At 39.3% G+C, this 24,779-nt stretch overlaps 1 protein-coding gene across 1 annotated transcript in view; it reads left to right on the plus strand.

Annotated features, from left to right (window-relative positions):
- ESR1 (estrogen receptor 1) overlaps positions 1-24,779 on the plus strand; it is a 155,107-nt gene that overhangs the window by 124,818 nt on the left and 5,510 nt on the right. The window contains 2 exon segments of the mRNA XM_009917072.2: positions 16,626-16,759; positions 23,387-23,570. Of these exon segments, the coding sequence (XP_009915374.2) occupies positions 16,626-16,759; positions 23,387-23,570 (318 nt within the window).

Below are 24,779 nucleotides of genomic sequence, written 5' to 3' on the forward strand. Positions count from 1 at the left end.
ACATCTTCTCATTTTCAAATAATAAGAAACATGTTTCTAAGGCGTCATATACTTGCCTCACTCCACTTGGTAGGGATATTTGCTGAAACTAAAATAATAAATTATTTGACTCTGGGGAGCAGTGATATGCTAATTAGTTAAAACTCTGTTGATTTACTAGTTAATTAGTGCTAGCAATAGTTTGATGTGATAATTTGATTTAGGCAAGTTGCCTTTTGAGAATGTTATAGGGCAAAAGTATATTGTTTGTCAGATTTGAGATGGCAGGACACAGACTGATTCAAAGCCTGTTTAACTCAATGGAGTCCTTCCACTGCATCAAATATTTGGGCAAATGCTACAAGAGTGCAAAAATTGTTTGATGTATTATTGTTGTTGATCTAAATAATGAAAGCATTTGAATGGCTAAAATAATGGAAAAGATGGGTGCTGTAGTACAATTTCCTTTAATCTGTTCTTCACTCCTTACCCTTCAGCATGTTCTTTTCAGGATACTCCTTTTCAGTGTTTTCATCCACAGCATTCTGTCCTGAACCCCCATCACACTTTCCCTGTTACCTGATCTACGGGGTTAACAGCATCTGCAAATATTAATTTAGCTACTGCCTATAATCCAGAGTCACCAACTACAGATGGTAAAACCTAGATCTGCCTCTAACCTGTGTTTTTCTGGACTTACTGCAAATTCAGTATTGTTAATTTGTTCACCACATTTTGCATATGCCTCTACCTCTCTCTGATCATTCTGTGGCAGACAGCCTCTCTGATTTGCACATCCCTTTAATTTTTTCACATTCAGTTTTCTCCTGTCTCTAACAGATTCTTTCTGTCTAGAATCTTGGAGATAGATAGTAATTTGTATACATCTCTACATAAAGCTCAGGTCACTTCAAGTTTTATTATGCAGCTTTTTTATCTTTTGGCTAGATAAATACAGTCTTTTCTTGTTCATATCTGTCTGAAATGCCATAAAAATAACTTTCCAACTTTGCTCTTTTTTTGAACAAATCTGACTTTTCTTCTCCCAGCTCACTCCTCCTACTTGGGTCATATTAAACATGAGCTTGTCTTGACTCCGAAGATCTTTTAGAGACTGTCTTTTCTCAGTCTGTGAGGGTCAACTTGTTACATTTTCAAATAAATACCCCTATAATTTTGCTATGCAACAATTCACACTTAGAAGACTCCTTGAAAATATCTGTAAAGCAGCCCTTTGTTATTCATTTTAAGTTCCTTCTTAAAATTTTGCTTTGCCTAAAAGAAATATTATACAACAATTAAGCTGCCAGTATGTGTAGACTACTGCCTTCTGTATGGATGAATATCATCACATTAGGCCTTTCTATTCTCACTCTGCCTTGTAATTAGATAGGGTATTCTGTGGGGTAATGCACTCTTTCTTATTCTGTTAATGCACTCTCTAAACACTTCAGTCTTGGTTCAAAATCAGGACTTTTAGCAGTCTGCCCATTACATATAACTGGTACATTTTTACAGTGTACAACTGATGCTATTAAAAAAGATCAAATGAAAATAATTATAGATTAGAAAAATAGGCCCAATCAGGAAATACAATGGCACACTCACAGTGCTTGCAATTAATGTACACTACCTGATACAATCAAAGCAAGCCCAAGATAAATGCAAATCTTTTATATTCTGTTTCTGAAAATTAGTATCCTGTATAAGGCAAATCTAGAAGTAAAGGCTTAGGTCTCTAATGGGACAAACCAGATGTTTTCTGTCTGGAGGGTTCCCAAGAAACCAGACTTTAAAAATGTCATTAGACCAGGGCTGAAATTTGTCAGGCCTTATGATAGGCTGTTTATAATTTTGAAGAAAATGTAACATGTCTTCAGGAATGAGGGAAGTCATATTTTATTATGTTTTAAAGGATTTGTTATATTCAGATATCAGGCAGACCAGAGGTCACTCAAATGTTTGAAACATAATTGTAAAGAAACTCATGGTAGAAATAGCTGATTTGCTAAGGTGGATGACTTCTCACCTGAAACATCCTCAGTATCAGCAAAATGGGAAACCTACTGCTGCGTTTTAAAAAGGTGGGTGAAACTTCTGCCCACTAAGCCTGGTGACCATTGTAAAGAAACTGAGGTTGAGGTGTGAATAAACATGCCATAGTGGTAAAGAGTCATCGTGCATTTTGTAAGGGGAAACCATGTGCCATGAATACATTGGTGTTCTTTGAAGAAATTAAAAAGCAAGTGGATGAGGGAGATCTTGTTTGATTTCCAAAAAGTATTAAACAAGATCCAAATTTGATGCAGACAAATGTGAACTGTTGCATATAGGAGAAAAATAATCCTAATCTTCATAAATTGCATCCTGAGTTGATCTTACCATCTCACTGTTTACAGCATTCAGTTCTGCGGAACCAACAGTTCTTTGCTCGCCAGCAGTCAAAAAGTAAATAGACTTCAGCTTTCCCCAAAGAATCATTACAACAGGAAAAAGAAATAGTACAGATCATTGTTATTTCACTATTTAAATCTGTGCTACATCTGGAAAACCTTGCCTTTCTGATTTTCCTTATCTTAACAGGAATATTGAAAAAACAGGAAAGGTACTCAGAGGGCTTACACAGGCAATCAAAGAGGGAGATGAGCTTTGGTACAAAGAATAACTAAACAAACAGACTGACTTCTCTGCCTGTGATGCCCAATAGAAGAAGGGAAACAAAACAGAGATGGCAGGAATTGCATAAAGTCATGAGCACATTGGGAAGATGCATGGCAATCCACAAGTTAATTTCTCTTCTGATCTAGCACTAGAGGTAATCACTTGAAATCAGAAGATGTAAATGCCCATAGGTTTAGCCCAGAGCTAAGTATACCTTTGATATGAGCCAGTATGGCTGTTGTCATGTTATCTTCTAATGTTATTTTTTATCGTAATTGCAAGAAATGTCTAGCAGCAAAAAATCAGTCTAGGGACTTATAAAATTTCAGTTAAATTTAGTCAGTATTTCCATGTTTCTACCAGGTTATTTCCTTCTTTCTATGGAGAAATCTAGTCTGCTCTTAATTTTTTTTGTTTATTTGGAAACTCCTGTTCACTTCCTCTTCCACTGCTTGATAGAGCTTTTTCATTTTTTCAGAAGAAATTGAAGAATTTTCCCTTTACTGACTTTCATATTGAGCAATGGCAGGAGGCCATGGATCTCTTTAAACTGCAGCTAGCATGAATAGCATAAAGACTTACAGTATTCGCTGTAATTATTCAGCTGAATAATTTACTGTTTTCATGGCTTTGGTCTGAAAGTTTCTCACCACATCTGAAAAGAATCTTTAGGTTTTCTGTGCAGATAGTGCTTTCCAACGTTTTGATAAACAGAAGATTAGATACAATAGAAGAGCATCAGGATGAAATCTGAATATGTTTTGCTAGTCCCTCACCTTGTAAAATGTTCCAAATGTCTGAAGACATCACAATTCTCTGTCACTTGAGTAAATGCACGACATTCTTTTTTGGCACTGTGTAGCTGTGGATGCATTAATTACCATTGACGACTTAGAGAAATGGAAGCAAAGTGTTCACAGATGCTTGATTCAGAATGCTCCAATGACCTGCTGCTCTTACTTATTTCAAAGGGAAAAAGCCCATAGGCAACAAGTATATCCAAATTTGCACTTCAAAATAAATTTGAAAAACAATTGTACATCTCATTTTCTTCCCATCCCTAATAGCAATAGATTCTGTGCTGGAAACCCAACTTACTTACACAATTATCCTGTCATCAGGCTACTTACCTGATAGAGCTGAATGGATCAACTTGTAAAGAGTTACGGAATCTCTTGAAATAATTAAATTTCTCTTTCATCTTTCACTTTACTGTTGGATATTGAGATGTATTATTATACTGTAGGTCCCAGAGAATGAAAAAAATATTACAAGAAACAGAATTATATATCTTAAAACAATGCCAAATGAATAATTTCTCTTTATTGTAAATCAGTCTTCACCGTGCCTTGGAGCAAAATTCAAAGACTACCTGATTTTGTAATTCAAACAACCTAAACGTAAATCAGGAGGACCCTTCCAGAGTTTGGTGAGGTGCTGGATAATGCTTAAAGTGATGAACTCTAAAAAAAAAAAAAAAGAAAGAAAAACCCCTCTCATTATGATCTTTCCAATTTTCAGCTGTTAGAAAAAGAGGTTCCCTGGGTGGGTTTGTAGGCACAGAACAGAAGTTTTCAGAGAGAATGAAATAATTTCTGGATTCAAGAATGCCCCTACACAAATTCTAAGACTGCTTGTTCATCTAGTCACTCTGACCTTGGAACTTGGGCCCAGTTCTAGGTCATGTTGAATTGTGATGCTGATCTTTCAAAAATTAAACTTTCTTTGCATTTCTGATATGAAGAGAATTTTGAATTATTTTTGGCTTTAAGGTGTTTCATACTGAATGTAAATTAAACTGCAAAAGGCCTTCCTGTCAACAAGAATAACTTTTTCAGCCAATTATTGTAACTTTATTATTCCCAAATGGAGAGCCTTCATAATAATTTTCTAATCTAAATCTCAAATGCAACAAAAAATAATCAGTGTTCTTAGAATTTTTATAGCAACATTTTAGAGCTTTTTCCCTATCTGACATATTTATGGATCCATTTCACATCATATGTTACCAAGAAAAAAAATAATTAGAAAGGTACCTAGTAGTCAATTGTCTGTATGTTTCAGACCTGATTCACCACTGCTGAAATGTATAGTGTACTCTTACTTTATCTGCCTAGGTAGGTGATCCTTTGTTGATCTAGTCAGGAGAGACACTTAGTCATGACTACATGGCTGTAAGGGCAGAGTGATCAAGGGCATGGGAGCCCAGGTGGTCAATCCACTGGGGCGGCTGAGGAGAAAGGGCTTGAAGAAGAGTGGACAGATCCTGCAGGTCACCAACTGGTTGCATAGCTGGTGTCAACAACAGGGATTCAACTTTTATGATCATGGAACCTGCTCTGAGGATTGAGGATGGCTAGGAAGAGATGGGATCAGCCTCATCAAGTGGGGCGAAAGCATAATTTCCACAGGCTGGCTAACCTAGTGAGGGAGCTTTAAACCAGGAATGACAGGGAAGGAAGATAATGACCCACAATCAAGTGAGGAAGGTGGTAGACTGGGCTGGCAAGAAAAGAGTTCAGTGGGATGCAGATAAGAGAGATGTTGTAATCAACACAACGTAGCAGTAGGAGCCCCCCCCCTCCCCCCCCAAGCGTGTGTATGCACACAAATACAGAAGTGCCTACAGGACAGCATGAAGGGGAGAGCTACATACATTTTCTGGGAAATCAGTGCAACTGGGTGCTCTCTGTGCCACCAATGCTCCCTCATGGCAAAGAAAGCCAATAGCCTCCTGGGCTGCATTAGGAAAAGCATTACTGGCAGCTAGAGGTAGGTGATCCTTCCTCACTGCTCAGCCATGCTGAAGCAAATCTGGAGTGCTGTGTCCAGTTCTGAGGTCCCCAGTACAAGATAGAAATGTCCGTACTGGAGTGCGTCCAGCAAAGGGCCTTAAGGATGACTGATGGTCTGGAGCATCTCGCATACGAGGAGAGGCTGAGAAGACCCAGATCTGATCAGTGTGTTTAAATATCTGATGGTGGGGGAAAGTAAAGAAGACAGAGCAAGATTCTTCTCAGTCACAGGACAAGAGGTTGTGGAGTCTCAATCCTTGGAGATACTGAAAACACAACAAGATATGGTCCTGAGCAAGCTGCTGTAGGTGGCCCTGCTCTGAGCAGGGGCATTGAACTAGATGATCTCCAGACAGCCTGCCCAACTTCAGCAGTTCTGGTATTCTGTGAGTAACTGTAGCTGAAAACCACTTTAAACTAGATTTTTGGGGTTTTGTTTTGTTTTGGAGTTTGTTTTCTTTTTTAATTTATATATGTCCTACTCCATATTTATTGCAAATATTTGACAAAGATGACTTTTAAATCTTGAACTTACTTTAAAACTTTTGAACGCATTTTAGCCAGCAATTGATCCAAACCTCTGGTCTAACATGCTTATATCAATAAAGAAACAAAGGGCTCTTTATAGTACACTCCAGGAACAGCAAGATGTAATACCACCCATCGACTGTAGTCTATAAAGTTCTTCAGGGTGTGTCGTTTGAAAGCCAGTGTTCAGGGAGAAATGGGATGAGTAAAAGATGTTGCTACCTCTGAATTACTTTGCTACCATCCTTAGTAATTAAGGCTCACGAACAAGTCATTTTTTTTTTAAAAAAGCACACAGAAAACAACACAACAGAACCACTAGAGAACAAGCCTTGTATCTTTATTTTCTCTGTTTCTGAAGCTCTCACCTTCACGCCCACCTACTGCTTACTGATTCGTGTGACCGTACAAGTCTAACTATTGTGATCAAATCACCCATTTTTTAAAGCAAAATGCTATTTAACCTTATAAGTACTGACACAGAACAATAAATAAGCTAGGCATTTCTCTTCATCAGCAGGCCTTGCATTTGATACTCTGGTTTAGTTCACTTGTAATAGTCTCTGCTTTTCTCTTTGCTTCCTGTTCTTTGGAGATTGCTGGTTTGTTCTAGAGCTAAGGTGGCTAATTTTTTGTCAGATTTTATTTTTTTTCTGCTTACTTTTCCTCTAACCTTTTCCACAATCTCCACAGTTACTGGTTAAATGCAGGATGGTCTGAAGTAAAATTTCACTGTTAATAACCATTTCCTCATCTTTTAATTATTGATAAAGCATAGCATTGTAGAAAAGGGGAAATCCTCAGTTAAAGTAGCCCTCCAATGCCTTCCTGGAAGCCTTTAAGACATACCAATGGATGGTCTTGATTTGGTCTTAAAACCTTGGAGATGGAGCTTTCCTGACACTCTGCTTCCTTAAGCTGTTCTAGTGCATCACTTTAAATAGGAGTAGAAAGTGTTTATCAATGTCTGTTAATAGAACTAATGTATATACAACACATTAATGTATATAAAAATCATCTCTTGTCTTGAAGACAGGCACCACCTATGCATAAAGCCTGCAATAATATTCTAATGGATAGAACATAAAAAAATGTTAAAGAGTTTGACAATTATTTAGTGCTTCAGAAATAGCACAGGATATAATGGTTCTGCTCTGTCTTTTACCTATCCCCAGTCTTCCTGAATTTCCTCTCTTATTTGGCTTTATTTTAACATCTCTCATTTGGTGTGTGAATTAGCTACCACTTTTGTTTCAGAGCTAGCTCAAGGAGCAACCAAAAGAGACATCAGAAAAGATTAGCAAACCTCAGAGGATGGTGGACTGGTAGTTTTGTCAGTACTGGAAGAGGTAGGAATTTCCTATTTGAGCCTCACTCTCAATCCTAATTTTTGCTTTGTTGCCATAGAAGAGAGCGAGCTGTGCTGCGTGGAAACTGCTGCTGTGCATGGGCAACCATTTTTTTCAACCTGTTTTGGGGAAGTGATGATGCCAACAGAGTAACTCAAAGGGCAGGTTATGTGAAAAGGTATAAACATAACCACCCAGCTCAGCGGAGGAAAAGAGCACCTTGCTCTTAGAGGTCCCTTCTGCTCCTGCCTCTTTTCCTCCCTCAAAATTATGTTTGGAACTGATATTTCAGTTTTATTTCTTATTTGGCAAATGTCTGTTTCAAGAAACTCTTGAAGGGAAAAAACCTGATTCCATGTTGAATTATGCTAATTCCAGTCCAGTACTTCTCCAATTGCCCAGCTGTGAGTGATTCTCAGACTGTGATTCATGCATTGACACTAATGGCACATATTTTTGAGTAAGTAGCCAAAAATATTCGATTTGTTTAAACAACAATTACTGCAACAGTGTTGTAAATCAATTGAAAAAGATTTTAGTGAACTACCCCCCAGCCCCCAAAAAGAAGCAAAAAAAAGGAAGCAAAATTAATACTTCAAGGTAACTTTCTGAAAAATATACGTGCTCTCACTTTAGGTTTCCTCACTCTGAATTTGTGTCCTTGCCTCTGGATGGATAGGCATTCTTCCTTGCCTATGCCATGACTGAATAAGCTAATGAATTAGAAATAAATCCTAACTAAATATAATGGAAGTATGAGAATGAGATGTAAGGAAGATAAAATGCTGAGAAGATATGCATTGAGAATGAATATACTATAATGAATAGAAAAGATTGTACTCCTTCCAAACCTTTCCCCAAAATACAATCCAAGCTTAAACCGATGAAGAGATTTTGAACTATGAGAAACTTAGGTTAACTTTCAAATTTTATTTTTGCTTCTCTATTTTATGTTCTGTGCCAGATTTATGCATAAACTGAAGCCAAAGGGCTGTAATACGGTGATGGAATTTTTTTACTGCTGCATTAGTACATCAAACCTTATTTGTATGATTTAAGGATTGCTTTTATTCTTCACTCAGGTGCTGACTGCATGTTTGGATTCTTGCTTAAAAAGCTCCACACCAGTAATAAATCCTTGCATCTAATTGTACCCTCTGAAACTAAACTCTTTCAGGAACTTCTCCAAGAATTTACTTTAGAAACAAAAATTTTGGTTGGAGATCATTTTGTCCAACCTGCTTCTTGAAGCAAGACCATTGCCAACACCAGCTTAGGCCAGCTATGACTTTGTCTAGCTTTCTTGAAAGTCTCTAAGGATGGAGACCACAGCCTTTCTCAGTACCCGTTTCAGGGTTGCGCCACCTTCCGACAATCCAGCCCGAAACTTCCAAGCTGTAGTTTACAGCAGTTCCCTTTTGATTTACCATTCACTGCTGAGAAGACCTTGGTTTTACCCTGTTTGTAATGTCCCTTCACGCAGTTGTAGACTGCAGTTTTGTCTGTCCCCTCCCCTACATACTTTGCTTCCTTCTCACCAGACTGAACAGACCCAGTCACTCAACCCTTCCTTGTAGGCCACATGCTGCTTGCCTCTGAGCATCTCCACAGCAGGAGGAGGCATCCAACATCCTTTTTGAGCTGAGAGGCCTGAAACTGGACACAAGCACAGCTTCAGCAGGACCAAGTAGAGGTGGGGGGAAAATAATTTCTCTTGTTAGGAAGAATGTGGCCAGAACAACATAATTTGCATGCAATTTGCCTTATCCACAAAGCGAGAATGCTTTTGGCTTGTATTTTTTTTTTGGTTTCATTTTCCAGGAGGGCTGCTGCTCAACCCAGTGTTTTTCCAACCTGTACTGATGCACAGGTTTATTTGGCCCTGGGTGCAGAATTTTGTACTTCTTGTTGAATTTTGTGAGGTTTCTGTTGGTTCACTCCTCCAGGGTCCCTCTAGCACTGAGGTGGTTCTATGTAGTGTATCAACCTCCCCCCAGCCCCAGCTTAGTATCATCCACAAATTTGAAGATGAACCTTTTATCACCATCCAGATTATTGATAAATATATTAAACAGCATTGGCTTCAGAGTCAACCTCTGGAGTACTTACTACCTACCACAAACCAGGCATTGAGCCATTACTGCTACACTTGGGGTCTGGTGATCCAGCCTATCTAAGTGATAGATAGTAGCCTAATGAATACATTGACCAACTACTTCAGCACGTTGCAGTGAACCCCATTGGCTACAAAGATTGGAATTACTCTCCAGAGTAATTACTAATTCTCCAAGTAATTCCCTAACCTGTCAGTATGCTTCTGTCGGCTTTACTAGTGAAATATAACACACACAAAAAAGAAAAGCTGTTGAGTGTTTCAGTCTATTACATTTAGTCAGTCACCAGGTTTTCTCCCCCATTTGTCAAATCTTTGTTCTCACTGAAATTCCATTTGTTGCTGCTATACTTGTAAAATCCCTTCTTGGCACCCTCTGTGTCCCTCACTAGTTTCAGGTGTAAATGCTCAAACAGTGCTTTGGCACTCTTCCTTTGCTGCCTGCTTTTATTTCTATTTATTATATCAACCTTGCCTCTTAGTTCATTAAGGGGCTCCTTGCATAGCCAAGTGGATCTTCTGTTGAAATACTTGGTCTTCCTCTACAGTGGGATAGGCTTGTTCCTGAGCTCTCAATAAGTTTTCCTTAAAATGTTGTCTAGTTCCCTTGACACTTTTCCCTACCATGTCACCAAGAATAATCTGCCTAGTAATTCCCTAAATAAACTGCAGTCTGTTCTTCTGAAACCCAGAGTCATAGTTCCCTTGTTTGCATTCCCAGCCTACCTCTGGATCCTGAGCTCAATCACATCTCATGGTTGCTGCAGCCAAATTTCCTACCTGTGGCCACATTCATGAACAATTTCTTATTGTTTGTAAGGAGCAGGTCAATACAGCATTGCCCTTGGTTGGCCGCTGTGCTGTTTGTATTGGGAAGCTATCATCAACAAAGTCCAGAAACTCCCTGGATTACTTGCACAATGCTATGTTGACCTTCCAGCCAACGATTGTAGTCTATCCATATAGAAAATCCTCCACAAGACTGTAGACCAGTGATTGGGAGACTTCAATGTGTTATTTAGAGAAACATTTATCCACTTTATACTCTTGGTCAGACAGTTTGTAACAATCCCCACCCCACCCCACCCCCAGTCATCAGTGTTAATTTCTCCTCTGACCTATACACAGAGTTTCCTGACATATGTGGTTCTGGTTTCTTATGGTCTGTGCAATCAAGGTCTCCCTTTATGTAGAGCTCAAGTTCTTATCCTTTTCTTCCTTACTTGTCCTTTCTAATCAAGCTGTACCCATCCATGACCATTCTCCAATCATATGTGCTATCTGATCTGATCTGTACAGTATCCTACCAAGCCTCTGTGTTTTCAGTCTCATCACAGCTGGCTGACTGTGTATAGACTTCCAGTTCTCCTTCTGTGTAAGAGCACAGGCATTAGAGTTAAGTCTGTGAATACCCTCCCTTATAAATGGGGATATGAAAGTTGTCCCTGCAGCTTTCTCTCAATCCTGCCTCCCCTGTTTCCTGACCTACCTTTAGGCTTAGGAACACAAGACAAGCCTTGTTTAGAGGCTTCCTCACCAATTTATTAAGTCCATTTGTGAAGATGACCTTCCCTCTCCTAGTCTGGTGGATCCCATCTGTTCTTGCCACTACCTTGTCATCAAATGAAGTACTGTGATCAAAGAAGCCAGAGAGACAACAAATACACAGTCAGGCTTTGCTTTGATGGGTGCATCTGTGCCTAATTGGGCTTTTCCTTTTGAATGGAAAGTTTGATGAAAACATCCCAAGTCCCTGTTCCCCTCACCTAAACACTCTTCACTGGTAATGTTTACTTCTCTGTCGTTTGTTCCTGTGTTTCTGTAAAAGACACTCCTGATATCTAGGGTTTTCCCAAGGCTTAAATAAAATCTAGGTTCTTATTCCTACGTACAGCGTTCAAGGAGCAGAGGACTGAGTTAGTAAAAGAGGACTGAGTCATGAATCACTTGTCACATACAAGTCCATGGGATGGGCTGCATCCAAGAGTGTTGGATGATGTCATTGCAAGGCTGTTCTCTATCATCTTTAAAAGGCTGTGGAGACCAGGAGAGGTCCTCAATTACTGGCGAAAGGCGTATGTTGCACCCACCTCCAAAAGAAGAAAGAGACAGGCTGGGAACTACAGGTTGGTCAGTCAGCATCACTTCTATCATGAGGAAAATCATAGAGTGAGTTCTCTTGGAAGTTGTTTATGCGAACAGGAAGGAGAAGATGGTGAGTGTGAATTAGCATAGATTTAGGGTATATTGTGCTTGACCAACCTAATTGCCTTCTATGATAAAATGACTAGGTCTCTTGTTAATGATTCACACTCTACATTGATACTAGTTACAGTTGGAGTTCCTCAGGGGTCTATCCTAGGACATGTCCTGTTAAATGTTTTTGTCCATGACCTGGAGGAGGAGATGGAGCACACTGTCTTCAAATCTGCAGGTGACACCAGAGTAGGGGGTGCAGTTGATATGTTCGAGGGCAGAGCTGCCATACAGATGGAACTAGACAGGCTGGAGGAATGGGCTGACAGGAACCTCATGAAATTCAGCCAGGAGAAATGCAAAGTCCTGCACCTGTGATGGACTTAAGCCACTGCTACTGTTCAAGCTGGGGCCTAACTAGCTGGGGAACAGCTCTGCTGGAAAGGACCTGGGGTGACAGTGAACAGCAATCTGTGCGTGTGCCAGTACTGCAACATGGCAGCAATGAAGGTCAACAGTATCTGGGGCTGTATCAGTGGTAGTATAGGCAGCAGAGCAAGGGAAGTGATTATTCCACTTTTATCTGGTACTCATTAGACCATACCTGGAACACCACGTCCAGCTTTGTGCCCCTCATTACAGGGAAGATATTAATAAACCTCAGTAAACCTAATGGAGAGCCACCAAGGTGGGAGCACATGCCTTGTGGCTGAGAGAAGTGGATTTGTTCAGCCTGGAGAAGAGATGGCTTTTGAGCATGCCTAACCTAAATTCTGCAAGGAGATTATCAAGGCTCTTTATTAAGATGCCCAATGGGAGACTGAGAACAAGAGTCATAAATTGTAGCAGAGGAGGTTCTGACTGGATATAGAGGAGAAGAAAACATGATGATGAAAATAATTAAGCTGAGAGAGGTTGTGCAGTCTCCATCCTTGGAGGTTTTCAAGACCAGACTTGCATAAAGCCTTGAGTGAGCTGACGCAGCTTTGAGTGGGAGGTTGGACTAAACATATCCTGAGTTGCCTTCCAGTCTGGATGATGTTGTGATTCTGTAGACTTAGTGAAGTTAATGCACATAGTACTTTTATGCAGTAACTTAAGACCTTTAAGTTGCATGCTTTAACTTTCCTAAACATTTCCAAATAACTAAGCATTAAGTATTCTTCTGACAATATACTCTGATGCTTTGCAGTAAACAAGCTTTTATTGTTTTGTTTTCAGTAAGCTGAGAGTACACAGAGACAACAGCATGATGGTGAGATAAGGACAATTTTCAAATCTATTGCTTAATTTGTCCTCCAGGAAAGTTATCTAGGCCTTCCTAGATAGGCCCTCCTATCAACTGGGCATATAGCTGTGAAGATGTGATAATACTATCAGCTTACGTTAGAAAGTTAGAAGGCAATTCAGGAGAACTGGAGATTCCTATTGCAGATAGTTTTTGTTGGTTAACAAAGAAAATCAGTATTGTAGCCTAGATAATAACAAGATTTGATTAGAAGCCTGCAGTTCAAAGATACTAAGCTCCGCAGTTCCCACTGATTTCAGTGGAGATGGATCTGCTGCCTAACTCTGAAAACACAGCAGAAATTTTTAAATTGTTTCTTGCACACATGAATACCTAGAGCTAGCTTTCTAACTTCATCTGAAGTACTTAACTCTGCCTAAAGAGATACCCTTCTTTTTCTTATGGAGTAGCCTAGTATTTCACATCAGCAGGTAGGAAAGCAAATGAGATTAGAAAGTATCTAGAATCTCTTAATTAATTTACATCATTTTTATTTATCATCTACCATACGAGTTCAGTTGGTGGGAAATAGACGCACATGGAGATTTAGGCACATGGACTATGTATGTATTGCAGGACTAGAGATTTTTGTCCAGAGGTTGTACTTGTCAGCAAGAGGATCTTGATTGGAATATTGATCTTGTAAGCTACAGTCCATTGAACTATTTTTGTAAAAACTACCACCTGAGGATTATTCTTACTTGCTACCAAAACATCTTTTCCATCTTATGAGTCTCCACAAGGCATTTTAAAACTTCTCATTTTACAAATAACTTACTATTTCTTTTTAAATTGTGGTCTCGGCTGTGTAAATTTTGCAATTTGTTCAGACTGTGTAATATTTTGAATTGTTTTGAATACTGGCTGGCAGCAGTTTGATGTGTTTTAGGAAGCAAGTAAATGTCTTAGCTAGACATGAAGATGTGGGGTTTTTTTAAATACATGTCATTTGCGATATGATCCACTGAAACTTTTTCTTTCTGTGTAATCCTGAAATTATAAATACTTAAGCTAAACTTTATTGGGGTACTATTTAAGCTAATGCAAAACTGTTAAAAGCTTTTAGTCCTCTGAAACTGTGCTTAAGTCTATATATACAAACTTAATCTTTCTCTAGTTATAGGCAAAAGTATTGTATCAGAAGCAGTGGAACTTGTCCCACTGTAAAAATTCATGTTTGTTTTACTTCCATAGGATTTAAATTTTAGCACACTGAACAGATTTTGAGGTAATAGTAATAGTTCATATTCTCATGCCTTGTTTTGAATGTCTGATTTTTGTTTGGTTTTTATTTGACAGTGGTGCTACTAAATACTACTTTGCCTTCGTTTATTTCATTGATGTCCAAACAGAGGAGGAATATACTTGGATCCAACCAGTTCAGTTTTTCAGCATTGTTTTGCCTAAGCAGGATTCATCAGGGCAGTAAGGTGGTTGTTGCTGAAGAGCTCTCTGCATCCAGCACTGAACAGTGTAACTGATTGGTCATCAAATCATTGAAAACTCCCCGTCTGAGTTCAGATTCAGCCTTCAGGCAAAAGAGACAGAACTATGAATTTCAGGAAAGCCATGTTCGGATATACCAGCTGAGATCAGTCCTTTAGTTCAGCTCATCGGTCAGGGCATTGTAAATGAGGGTGCAAAAGTCATCACACACTTTATGTGGAACATACCATTGAGTCTGCCTGCCTGCTAATCTTAAGACTTAGACTTTTACCCATGACCTTTTACATTGCACTTGTTACTACCGTCTGTGGGAACCTAATATGTGAAATTATCAATGGTGCTGGTCATGCCTGAAAAGCTGCTATAGTTTAAACCACCATTTCTTCAGCGAAATTTTTAAGATCCAGAAAAAGCCATAAAAGTTGCATTGCCAAAGTTGCAGCTTGTGACCGGGTGCCCGCCATGCAATGGAAATCAAGTTCTGAGTTAAGTGCTAGTGAAATGCACGGGGAGAATTAGGCACTTGTCAGGAGTGCTCAGCATGCAGCTGCCTGGTAGCCCATAGGGACCTGAGGTGAGATGGAGCAACCCATCCTCCTTATTAAACATATCTTTCCACTGTTTCCATTCCTAAGGCTGGATCATCTCTTTCTCACAGAAATGTCAGAGAATGTGTGCTGTTGTAAAAGTGACTGGAAAGCTTGCTTAGGACCCCACGTTTTCAAATATTACTGTATTTTAACCAAGACCCTGCTGGCTGTTTTAAGGGAGTGTCTCTCACTTTGTTTTCTTGATATTGTTCTGCTTTGTTTAAATATCTCTGAAAGCAGATGAAATAGCTTCTTTCATATGCTATAGTCACTGGCTCGTAGGCACTGGGCTGGGAAAAAGGGGATGTAGATTTAAATTCAAGCCCCAAATTTAACTGAATAGGGATTTGAACTTGAAAGGAGATCAGTGTACAAATGTTCACAGACACACCCTCTCCTTCTTTGACTCAGTTTTAGGTTTAGACACGATTGAGAACTGCAAAGAGTTTGCTCAAGCTGTAGTCAAAAAGGAAGATGACTGTTTTGTCAGAGGGTCTGGTGTGGGTTTGGACATTAGCTACAGGGTCTCAACAGCATGGCTGCATCAGGACTGAGGCAGAGGTGTCTGTACTGGTAGTCAGCATTGTTTTTGTCACAATGAGATTAGGAGAAGCTCAATCTGTGTTCACTTTACAAGTTACGTCTGATCATTTGAAAATTCTTTTGTATTTTCCTGGGGCAATGATCTTCAAAATTTTGTTCATAAAAGCCATATCTAAAAATGAGTATATTTTTAAACAGCAGATCTGATCACTCAAGTCTTACATGTTAAAATTTCACTCAGGAAGTCCTATTAAAAGTAAAGGAGGTAGTTTTTGGTAAAAGGTAGCAATGTAAATTATCTAAAATTCCATAACCAGAAAATCTGCAGACTAAATTTTCATTAAAAATAATTACAGTCTGCATTAATCCTTGAGCTGCAGGTTGGGTGTGCAAGATGAAAATTACTGAGTAAGAATACCTAGTATTGTGAGCAGAGGGAGGTGGTTAATTGCCATTACTAATGAACACTGAGATTTCCCAAATTTTAGCTTTGTTTAATGCTGTAATGTAAAAAGTTATCCGCTTTGTGGAATGAAGTGATAGTTTTAATCAAACTCAGTCATACAGACAAGATTTTGGCCTCATAAGTCTCTCTTGAGCTCATGAATAAGCTTATTCTTTAAGGAGACTTTATGCTGATATAAGAAAAATGGGAGAAGCATAATCTACAGACTGCGAGGCCAGGTAGAAACAAGTACAAAACGTTAGGGAGGGAGAAATGCAAAGAACTGGCACTATTTCAGTTAAAGGGGAAAAAAGGAAGAGGAAAGTAACACAAACAGAATACACAAAAAGCCCCCAGTCAAAATGTACTTTTAAACAAATCTTTTCCTCAATGTAAAGCTTTGGTTGAGTCAATCTCGTATGTTCCACCACAGTAATGCCTTGGTGATGAGTTTGTGAAATTGACATTTTGGGGGGAATATAGTATTTAATTATTTACTCATTTTATATGGGATACTGAGAACTGTGCTTTTGTAATCACACGTACACCAAATGAGCATAAAGTAGGAAGTCACGTGCTAGCTAGTGAACCGATGAAATCAAACTGGAGGGGAGTGATCCAGGGGGATGAAAAGCTCATGCTGCCATCAGGTTAAAGCTGTGAATATCTCCCCCTTGATGGTATTCACACAGGAATCAAGGGAAATGTGTAGAGGGCATGGTGGAAATCTTTGACATGCTGCTGGCTACTGCTGCTCGGTTTCGCATGATGAACCTTCAAGGGGAGGAATTTGTGTGCCTTAAGTCCATCATCCTGCTCAATTCTGGTAAGTGGTGTGCTTTGCTGTCACTCGGGTAATTGTGGTTGCTTCTGCACGTGACTTAATGCTGCTTGTTGTCGCTAATGATGTTTTCATTTTGAGACAGCAGCAATCGAAAGGGGGCTGTCAACATAGATGCAGGCAGAACCACCAAGCAGGGATGGAAGCAGGCAAACCTGTTCAGTGGTGTAGGTGGCCCTCAGCAAATTAATGCAGTAAAGTAGTTGATTCACTGTGTACAGCTGATGTGAAGGGCGACCAGAGCAGTGTTTTGAACTAGGTGCTAGCAGGTCTTAAACCTCAGATTACAAGACACTGAAGTAGCTGGAGCCATGCTTAGGGCATCCAAAGGCAATGCTTAGTTGTAAATCTACACCTTCCTTTTTTGATGATGGCAAAATAAAGGCAAATAATGGCAAAAATGTGTCTGAGTTTATCACGGTTTAGTTTATATCAAAATACAGGCGTCTAAAACTGATGTCATCACCTTACACTTCCTTTATAGTCGATAAGTATTTTTGGGCTGTAAATCTCATTCTGAAATACACTTCAAAAATAAGTGACCAGATAACAAGTGTAGCTATGGATATGAATATGTAAAGTTAGCTCACTTGAATTCTGCATGAGATTATTGAAATAAGCAAATTCAAGTTGAGGCATGTGACAGAAAATTTCTGTTGCACACCAGGGGATCTTTTTCTGTTTGAGATGAGAAAAAACTCTGGACAATTTATTTTTAAATGCAGAAATGAGGCCCCTGGTGCTCTCATGGAAATGATAGAGGTCTAAAATAATAATGTAGGCACCAAAGTCAGCATTTTAGACCCAATCTCCGCTAAGTTGTTACCTAACGACTAAAGATGCCAGAGTTTCCCAACCTTGAGAATTTACACACTTGTTCTCCCCTTTTTCTGTTGGGTTTGAACTCGTAGATGGTATCAAGCTCTAGACAAAACACATGTGGAGAGCTGTATGTCCTTTTTATCTGGTGGTCTAACGTATCACTTGCCCAAGTTACATGAAATACGAATTCAGATAATTCCCACCAAAAGCTAACTCTAAGCACAGCAGACTTTGCTTTATTGATCAGGCACTTCTTCCTTTATGGAAACTTGGACCTGGTCTATGCAAAAAAAAAAAAAAAAAAAAAATCAAGCAAAATTATATATTTATACAATGAAATATAAAATATTTCATTTATGTTCTGTGAGATATTGATGTGGCTCAGGATTTGTTGTGATTGTCACCAGTTACCAAAATGTGACATCTGAGGCAAGCACCTGACATATTAGGAATGAAAGGCTATTGTTTTTATCTTGAATGCCAGGGTATGACAATTGTAATTTCTGTTTGACATTATATTTTCCTTTTATTGTCCTGATAATAATAACAGAATATTTCCCAGAGATAAAAGTTCTTCCCAAAAAGTGATGCTTCTCCAGATTTTTAGCTAATATGTTGTAATGTAGTTATTCTCTTAAATAAATCTACAATATGTAATTGGTTTATAGAAATATTGAATTAGAAAAAAAAATAAAATCGGAAGTTTGAATAAAACACATTAAATGGTCATGTCTTGAACATGAAGACTTCAAGTCATGTTGCTGAGAGTTTTTGTGCCACTACTGTGTTTAATATTGATCCAGAAAACTATATTTGTTATTTAGACAAAGCTCTGCCAGACACCACCAGCTATCCTTCATAAGCATGTCTTACTTTGTTAAAGGGATTTTTTGTTTCAAGCTTTCCCTAAGGAAAAATTGTGGGAAAAAAAAGAAGCCAGTGAAATCAGTAATAATCAGAGAGATGGACCACTGACTGAGGCTAAGAGATATTAGATCTTCATTCCTTCAAGGTTCATATTCAGCAGGTTCAAATCAGTGGTGGTCTGTGTGGTAGAAGGTCAGAGTTGTTCTGATGATCTAATGAGTGATCTGAATTGAGGTGTGGATTTTGTTTTTACATTAAATTAAAGTTTATAGCTGCTCAGAAGTCTGGCATTTTTACAAGAGTCTTGACAATGATAGATCAGAGGGGATCATTCGGGTTGAGCTGTTATAGGTTCATAATGGATGCAATTCATACCATTGTTATGCAAAGTGTAATTTATTACTCTGGCTTGGATATTGTACTTATTACAGTATATCTGAGTACACTGTAAACTGAATGTGTATGTATGTATGGCCACAGAATGTATGTCTGTACTTGTAATTGCCTTTATGCATAAAGGTAATTAATTTTACATTTCAGGTTTTGCATTCCTATAACCAACTAATTTTATAACTGTCTGAGGAGTTAACTGCTAGGTGGTGGGAATGTAGACATGAGTTTCTGACTGTGAGACCCTTTACATGCCCCAGTTAGGAAACTAGACTGCATTACAGAAATAAGTAGCATAATTTGGGGTATGTGTAATAATTGTGTAAGTGTTGTTTGTCATAGATACTCTAAAATGTCTTCTGGAGATGCTTTTCTTCACAGAATATAGCCAGCCTCCTTGGGCAAAGTGTTGGACGCACATGAAATATTAGGTGCTCTGAAGCCCATGGAGTACATGATGTATGAGAAGAGGCTGAGAGAGCTGGGTTTGTTCCTCCTGGAAAAGGGAAGGCTAAGGGAAGGTCTAACTGCAGTCCTCAGATAGCTGATGAACAGGTTATGGAGAAGCCAGGGCCAGACTCCTCTCCGAGGTGCAAGAGGAAAGGAGAAGCTGCAATGGAGACAAACCACAGCAAGGGGCATTCTGACTAGATGAACAGAACAAAAAATCTTCCCAGTAAGAGGTTAAACAGTGGTACAGGTTGGCCAGAAAGACGGTAGGGTCTCCATCCTCAGAGATACTCAAAACTCAGCTGGACAAAGGTCTAGGCAGCTTGTCCCAGCTCTGAAGTTGCCAGTATTTGAGCAGGAGGTTGAACTAGATGACCTCCAAGCCTCCCTTAACCTGATTTTTTTTCTGAGCTTGCACATGTAAATATACACAAAGAAACAGCAGATAAACACACAATGAGTTTTTGGCCCTTTTGCTATTTGTATTATATATGTATACGATTAAATTAGCTGATCTCAAAATGATTTAAACAAGTGGGCTAATTAAACAAATTGGACTAATTATGCTGCATTTCATATTTAAATGCAGTCTGCATTTGCATTCTAAAGCTTTGTGTGGATTTAATTCACTGAGTGTACACAAACATGTCTTTATTAAATCCTTGGACATCTGTTTTAGTCTCTTCACATGAGTTAGTGCAGTTTCTTGCTTTTGTTGAACATTTATTTTCTCTTTTTTTTTTTTGCAACATCTTTCAAGGCTGTTTAATATCTTTACACTCCTTTTCCATGTGGTCTTGGGCAAAATGCAAGCGATTTTTTTTTTAGTTTCACTCAGTGCGTGTGGAAAAGATAGAAGGTTTTGTTTACAAAGCAAAATATACGTTTACTCTACTTCCAAATTTTTCGTGAGATATCAAGGCGACAGCATGTCTGTAACAAGGACGGCATTGTCTCTAGCTACATAACATACAAGAGGGTGCCCCTCCAAAGCTGCAGCATTAAATCTTTTGACTAAAAGCAAAATTGTATTTCTGAAGAACACATTCAGCTCAATAATAAAGGGCTGTTTCTTAACACTGGAAAATAAGTATTAGAGACATGAAAGGGCAACATGGTGCCAGATGTTTTACTTTTAAGTGTATCTGAAGAGAGGAGTGGTGCTATGTAGCAAAGCAACAGGCGTTCATTTTGGAGATGAAGATGTAGGTCATGTCTGCCTTAGCAGCTGATTTACCTAATTAGTTAGCTAGTTAGTACAGAGAGATGGAAAGATGTAGCTGATTTTATGCGTCCTGTAGATTCCATGTGACTGTTTGTTATTCTTTTCTCCTGATTTTTCCAGCTCCTGTTAAATTGTGCTTTTTATTTATTTCTTTATTTTGGGGGCTGGATGATTACATGAGTGCATGGTACAGAGCTGAATTTGCTTATAGCTCAGCCTGGCTTGCTACAGATCCAGAGCAATGGGGCACGGTGGAAGAGGAAGAAGAGCCTTGGGTATCGTTTTGTGAGCCTGAACTCTAAATGTAAAGATATTTTAAACTGGGGTTTATTGTGACAGAAAAGACGTAGAGGGCATTCTCCTCTACAGTAATATGCAAAAATATATCACTATATGTAGTGACATATATAAAATTATATCCCTATATGCCAACGGCTGGCACGGTAGCACTACAGTCCCCAAGGGCCCCTGTTCTGTGCATAGCTTTGTGCTATGGGCACAGACCAGTAGGCTTTACTAGTTAGCAGGGTGGTGCTTTCTCTATTCTTGCTCTTATTATGTTTTACAATACCAACCTACAGAAAGAGCTGAAAAACCACCTGGTAGCTATTCAATTTAGGCTTGCTTTCAGCTTCAGAGCTTGGAAGGACCTTTGAGACTGTTAAATTTAATTTTGCTGAGACAATTTTCTGCACTCTTGTTCCAAAGCTGCGCTTGTGTGTGTATGTGTGTGATGGATAGCTGGCATTTCTTTTAGGGAAATTTCTGGTCATTGGCCTGGGTCAGGAGCAATCACTGGGGGGCAAGAAAGGAAAACCAAATGTCATTTTTCTTGGCAGTTATTGACTGGAAATTGCCTGAAGTCTTTCGATTTTGGGGGAGTGCTTTTTTGATTTATACTTTTTAATAGCTTCTGGACTAGACCTAGGTGAGAAACAACTCCTCTCAACAGTTTTTTTGTATTCTTTTTCTGGTTTCAAAGTTATGAAGCTAAGGGGTACTGCTACAAGGGCACAACAGCATCCTCTGGCTGAAGTAAGCTGCTCTGGAGGCACTGTGGGTTTATGAGGCTAATGTTTCCTTCTAATGGACTGTGATTTGTCAGTAATATTTAAGAATCTTGCCCTTACAGGTACCTGCTAAGCTATAAGTCCTGGTATTGTCAGTAGGCATATGTGAGGGTAGTTAAGAGTCATTCAGCTGAGAAAAGCCCAAGAAGCATTTTCTCTTTGGTGAATTCATTTCAGTAAAATAATAATAATCATAAAAAGCTTAGTCAGAAAAGAGGCCATTGTACTATACATCTATATCAAATTTGAAGCAATATTCATTACCAAAATTAAGGGCTCTGACCGACAGTTTTCAGAAGTTGTGCTGTGTTTGAATTATTCTTTTGCTTTTTTAAAAGCAGTCTCTCTCTGAGACACTCATTCACAAACATTCACAAACACAAATTTGCATTTCTTTTTAGTACAGAAGACCCAAAGTCATAAAACCTACTTGTAGGTTACAAATCCAATGGTATAGTCCCCAGGCTGCAAACAGTACAAACAAGCTAGAGTATGTCTGTGTATGTGTGCATGTTAGTGTGTGTGTGTGTCTTTTTTCTTCGTATCACTAACTGTATTGCATATTGTGCTATATATGACACTTTAAAGAAAAGAAAAATGAAAAGTAATTCTAGAAACCAATTTTTTCCAAGGACAAAATCCAAATTTCTTCTTGCGTCTGTGAGCTGATGCAGAAGGGCCAAAGCACAGGATTTGTCAAGTACGTTATAGACACAGGGCAGTGAACACACCATGATCAAGCCACTTTGATTGTATTACCGTACATCCATCTTAAGCTTTTGCTGCCTCAGGACTGGATTAGAGTAATACGACCTGTTTGGAGTTATTGGCTCAAACCAGAAGATTAACTGGTGCCGAATGCAACAGCTGCCTTTTGGCAGCACAGTGCTGTTGTGACCTGACTCACGTTGGCTGTGTGCTGTCGTCCAGAACAAATTCAAGATAAAACCATGCGGAATAGGTTAGAATTTCCCATTTAGAAAGCTGATGTGTTTCATGCACCCCAAAATTACTACTGGCAAAAGCTCTTATGCCTGAGTTACAGTGATTATAGGAGATGTAGAGGGGCTGTTTGTTAGAGGGGAGGTTTGAAAGTTCCTTCTGGTCCAAAGCTTGAGGCTGCTCACTTCCAGCAGTAAGAAATGTAAGATGGCTGAATTTACACAGGTTGCTTTGGACATGGATTTTAAAGGAGAGTTGGGTTTGCAGGTGAAGCAGCACACCTTTCAAGGCTCTTGCTCGGTTGGGAGGGGTTTTTTGAGGTGAGTGTGCGTAAACAAACCCCGATTTTGTTTACATGATTTGTGGTAACGTATTATTCAGTTCTAGACTGACTAGCAAATCACCCCAAATCAAACATTAAACAGCAGAGAAAACGGCAAAAACTGCCAAAGGCCTGGGCTGGTCAGCAAGTATTGCAGAACTCTCAAGGGGCAACAGCATCTCCTCAAGGTTTCGGAGTTGAGGAAGAGAGGAGTGCAGCCTGAAGGTAGGTCCAGCTGCTGGCTGTGGGTGTCATCCACCTCCTGGCCCAGACCTTGGATGGACCCAGGCAGGGAAGAGGCATCGCCTTCCTCCTCCTGCTTTGCCCACAGGGACTGAATCCAAGCTCCAGGGCCATTCAAAGCAGTGACCTGGCTGGCAAGCAGGAGGGTTAGCACACAGTCAGCTCCCGTGGTTTAACACAGCTGAAGAGGTCAGCCACGAGGCATAATTTGGGCAAGTCTGACTCCATCAAAGTAATTTTTGTCTGTGGTTTGTTTGTTTTCTTTCCCCTTCCTACTCCAGGTGTGTACACTTTTCTTTCCAGCACCTTGAAATCTCTGGAAGAGAGAGACTATATCCACCGTGTTCTGGACAAAATCACAGACACTCTGATACACTTAATGGCTAAGTCGGGTCTTTCTCTGCAGCAGCAGCACAGGCGACTGGCTCAGCTCCTCCTCATCCTCTCTCACATCAGACATATGAGGTGAGAGCAAGCATGCAGTCAGCCCTCCTGCACCGGTCCCATGCAAGGGAGGTTTCGCAAATGCACACACACACTTTTCCTTCACAGGTGCAAACTGTGTAGAGCTGTTACAAAACCAAACAAAGAGAAGTCAACTTTCCATAAGGATGTATGGAATGTGTGCAAAACAGTACATTGGATTATGGTGTGAAAGGAGTAAACTTTTTCACCATCTGTTTCTTCTAGTTTTCTTTTCCTCTGCTTCTTGTTTTGATAGCGCTGTAAGCAGTATCTACTTGTAATGTTACGTGCATCTGGTATTCTTTTTGAAAAGTACCAAGCAGAATACTAATGTTGCAGTAGCCTAGTTCTGCAAATTTTAGTCGTCTCCTGTAAGATAAGGTTTAATAAAACTATCAATGTTATGTAGCCCCTTTTCACAAGTGGCTTGATTGCAGATCACTTTAGAAAAGAGATTAGGATCATTATGTGTATCTTATGAGTGAGGATAAATTCAGATCTACTGAATCCCAATCTAGAGGACTGTGCCCTTTGCTAATTAGAGGTGAGGTGTCTGAGGTGCTCTGTTAGCCACAGCAATGGTCCTCCCAAATGTAATTACCTCTTAAGGTAGCTGCTCATTGGCTGGAGTGTTTACAAGATGACAAGTCTATACAAAGATACAGTACAGATTTTATTTTTATGAAGAGACAAGAGATGTTGTTACACAGATTTTCATTTTCATTATTTCAGTTAATAAAATTACAATTAGGGTAAGCACGACATCATAGCTACTAAAGCTGAAATGTGCAGATTTTACTTCCTGGGCTGATATACAGGTCTTCAGGAAAAAGTCAAGGGGTGTGTTAGCGTGGGTTTTTTACTTGTGTCTTTTTGTGGAGTTTTTTTGTCTTCATGTTATTCATCCTTTTTTTTCCCTAAGAAGAATTTGTACAATTAAGGAAGTTCCAGATGCACAGTGAAGTTAATTATTGTTTCCAGAGTTTTGTGAATGGATCCTATTACAAGTGAGCATTTACTAACAAAGTGGCTGAGGCTATTTTCTAGGAAAAGAATCTGATATTTTAGGCCTTGTTATGGGAAAGCCAAGATTCATCTCATCCACTTATTCACAGTGGCTAAATTAGGAGTCCATGTGCTCTACGTTACCTTTTAGGCAAAGGAGAGCAAAACCCCCACCTTTAGAAGGCACCTTGCTCATGGGCAGTC

This window comes from Haliaeetus albicilla, chromosome 7 (genome assembly GCF_947461875.1).
Source record: "Haliaeetus albicilla chromosome 7, bHalAlb1.1, whole genome shotgun sequence".
In the NCBI taxonomy this organism is placed as follows: domain Eukaryota; kingdom Metazoa; phylum Chordata; class Aves; order Accipitriformes; family Accipitridae; genus Haliaeetus; species Haliaeetus albicilla.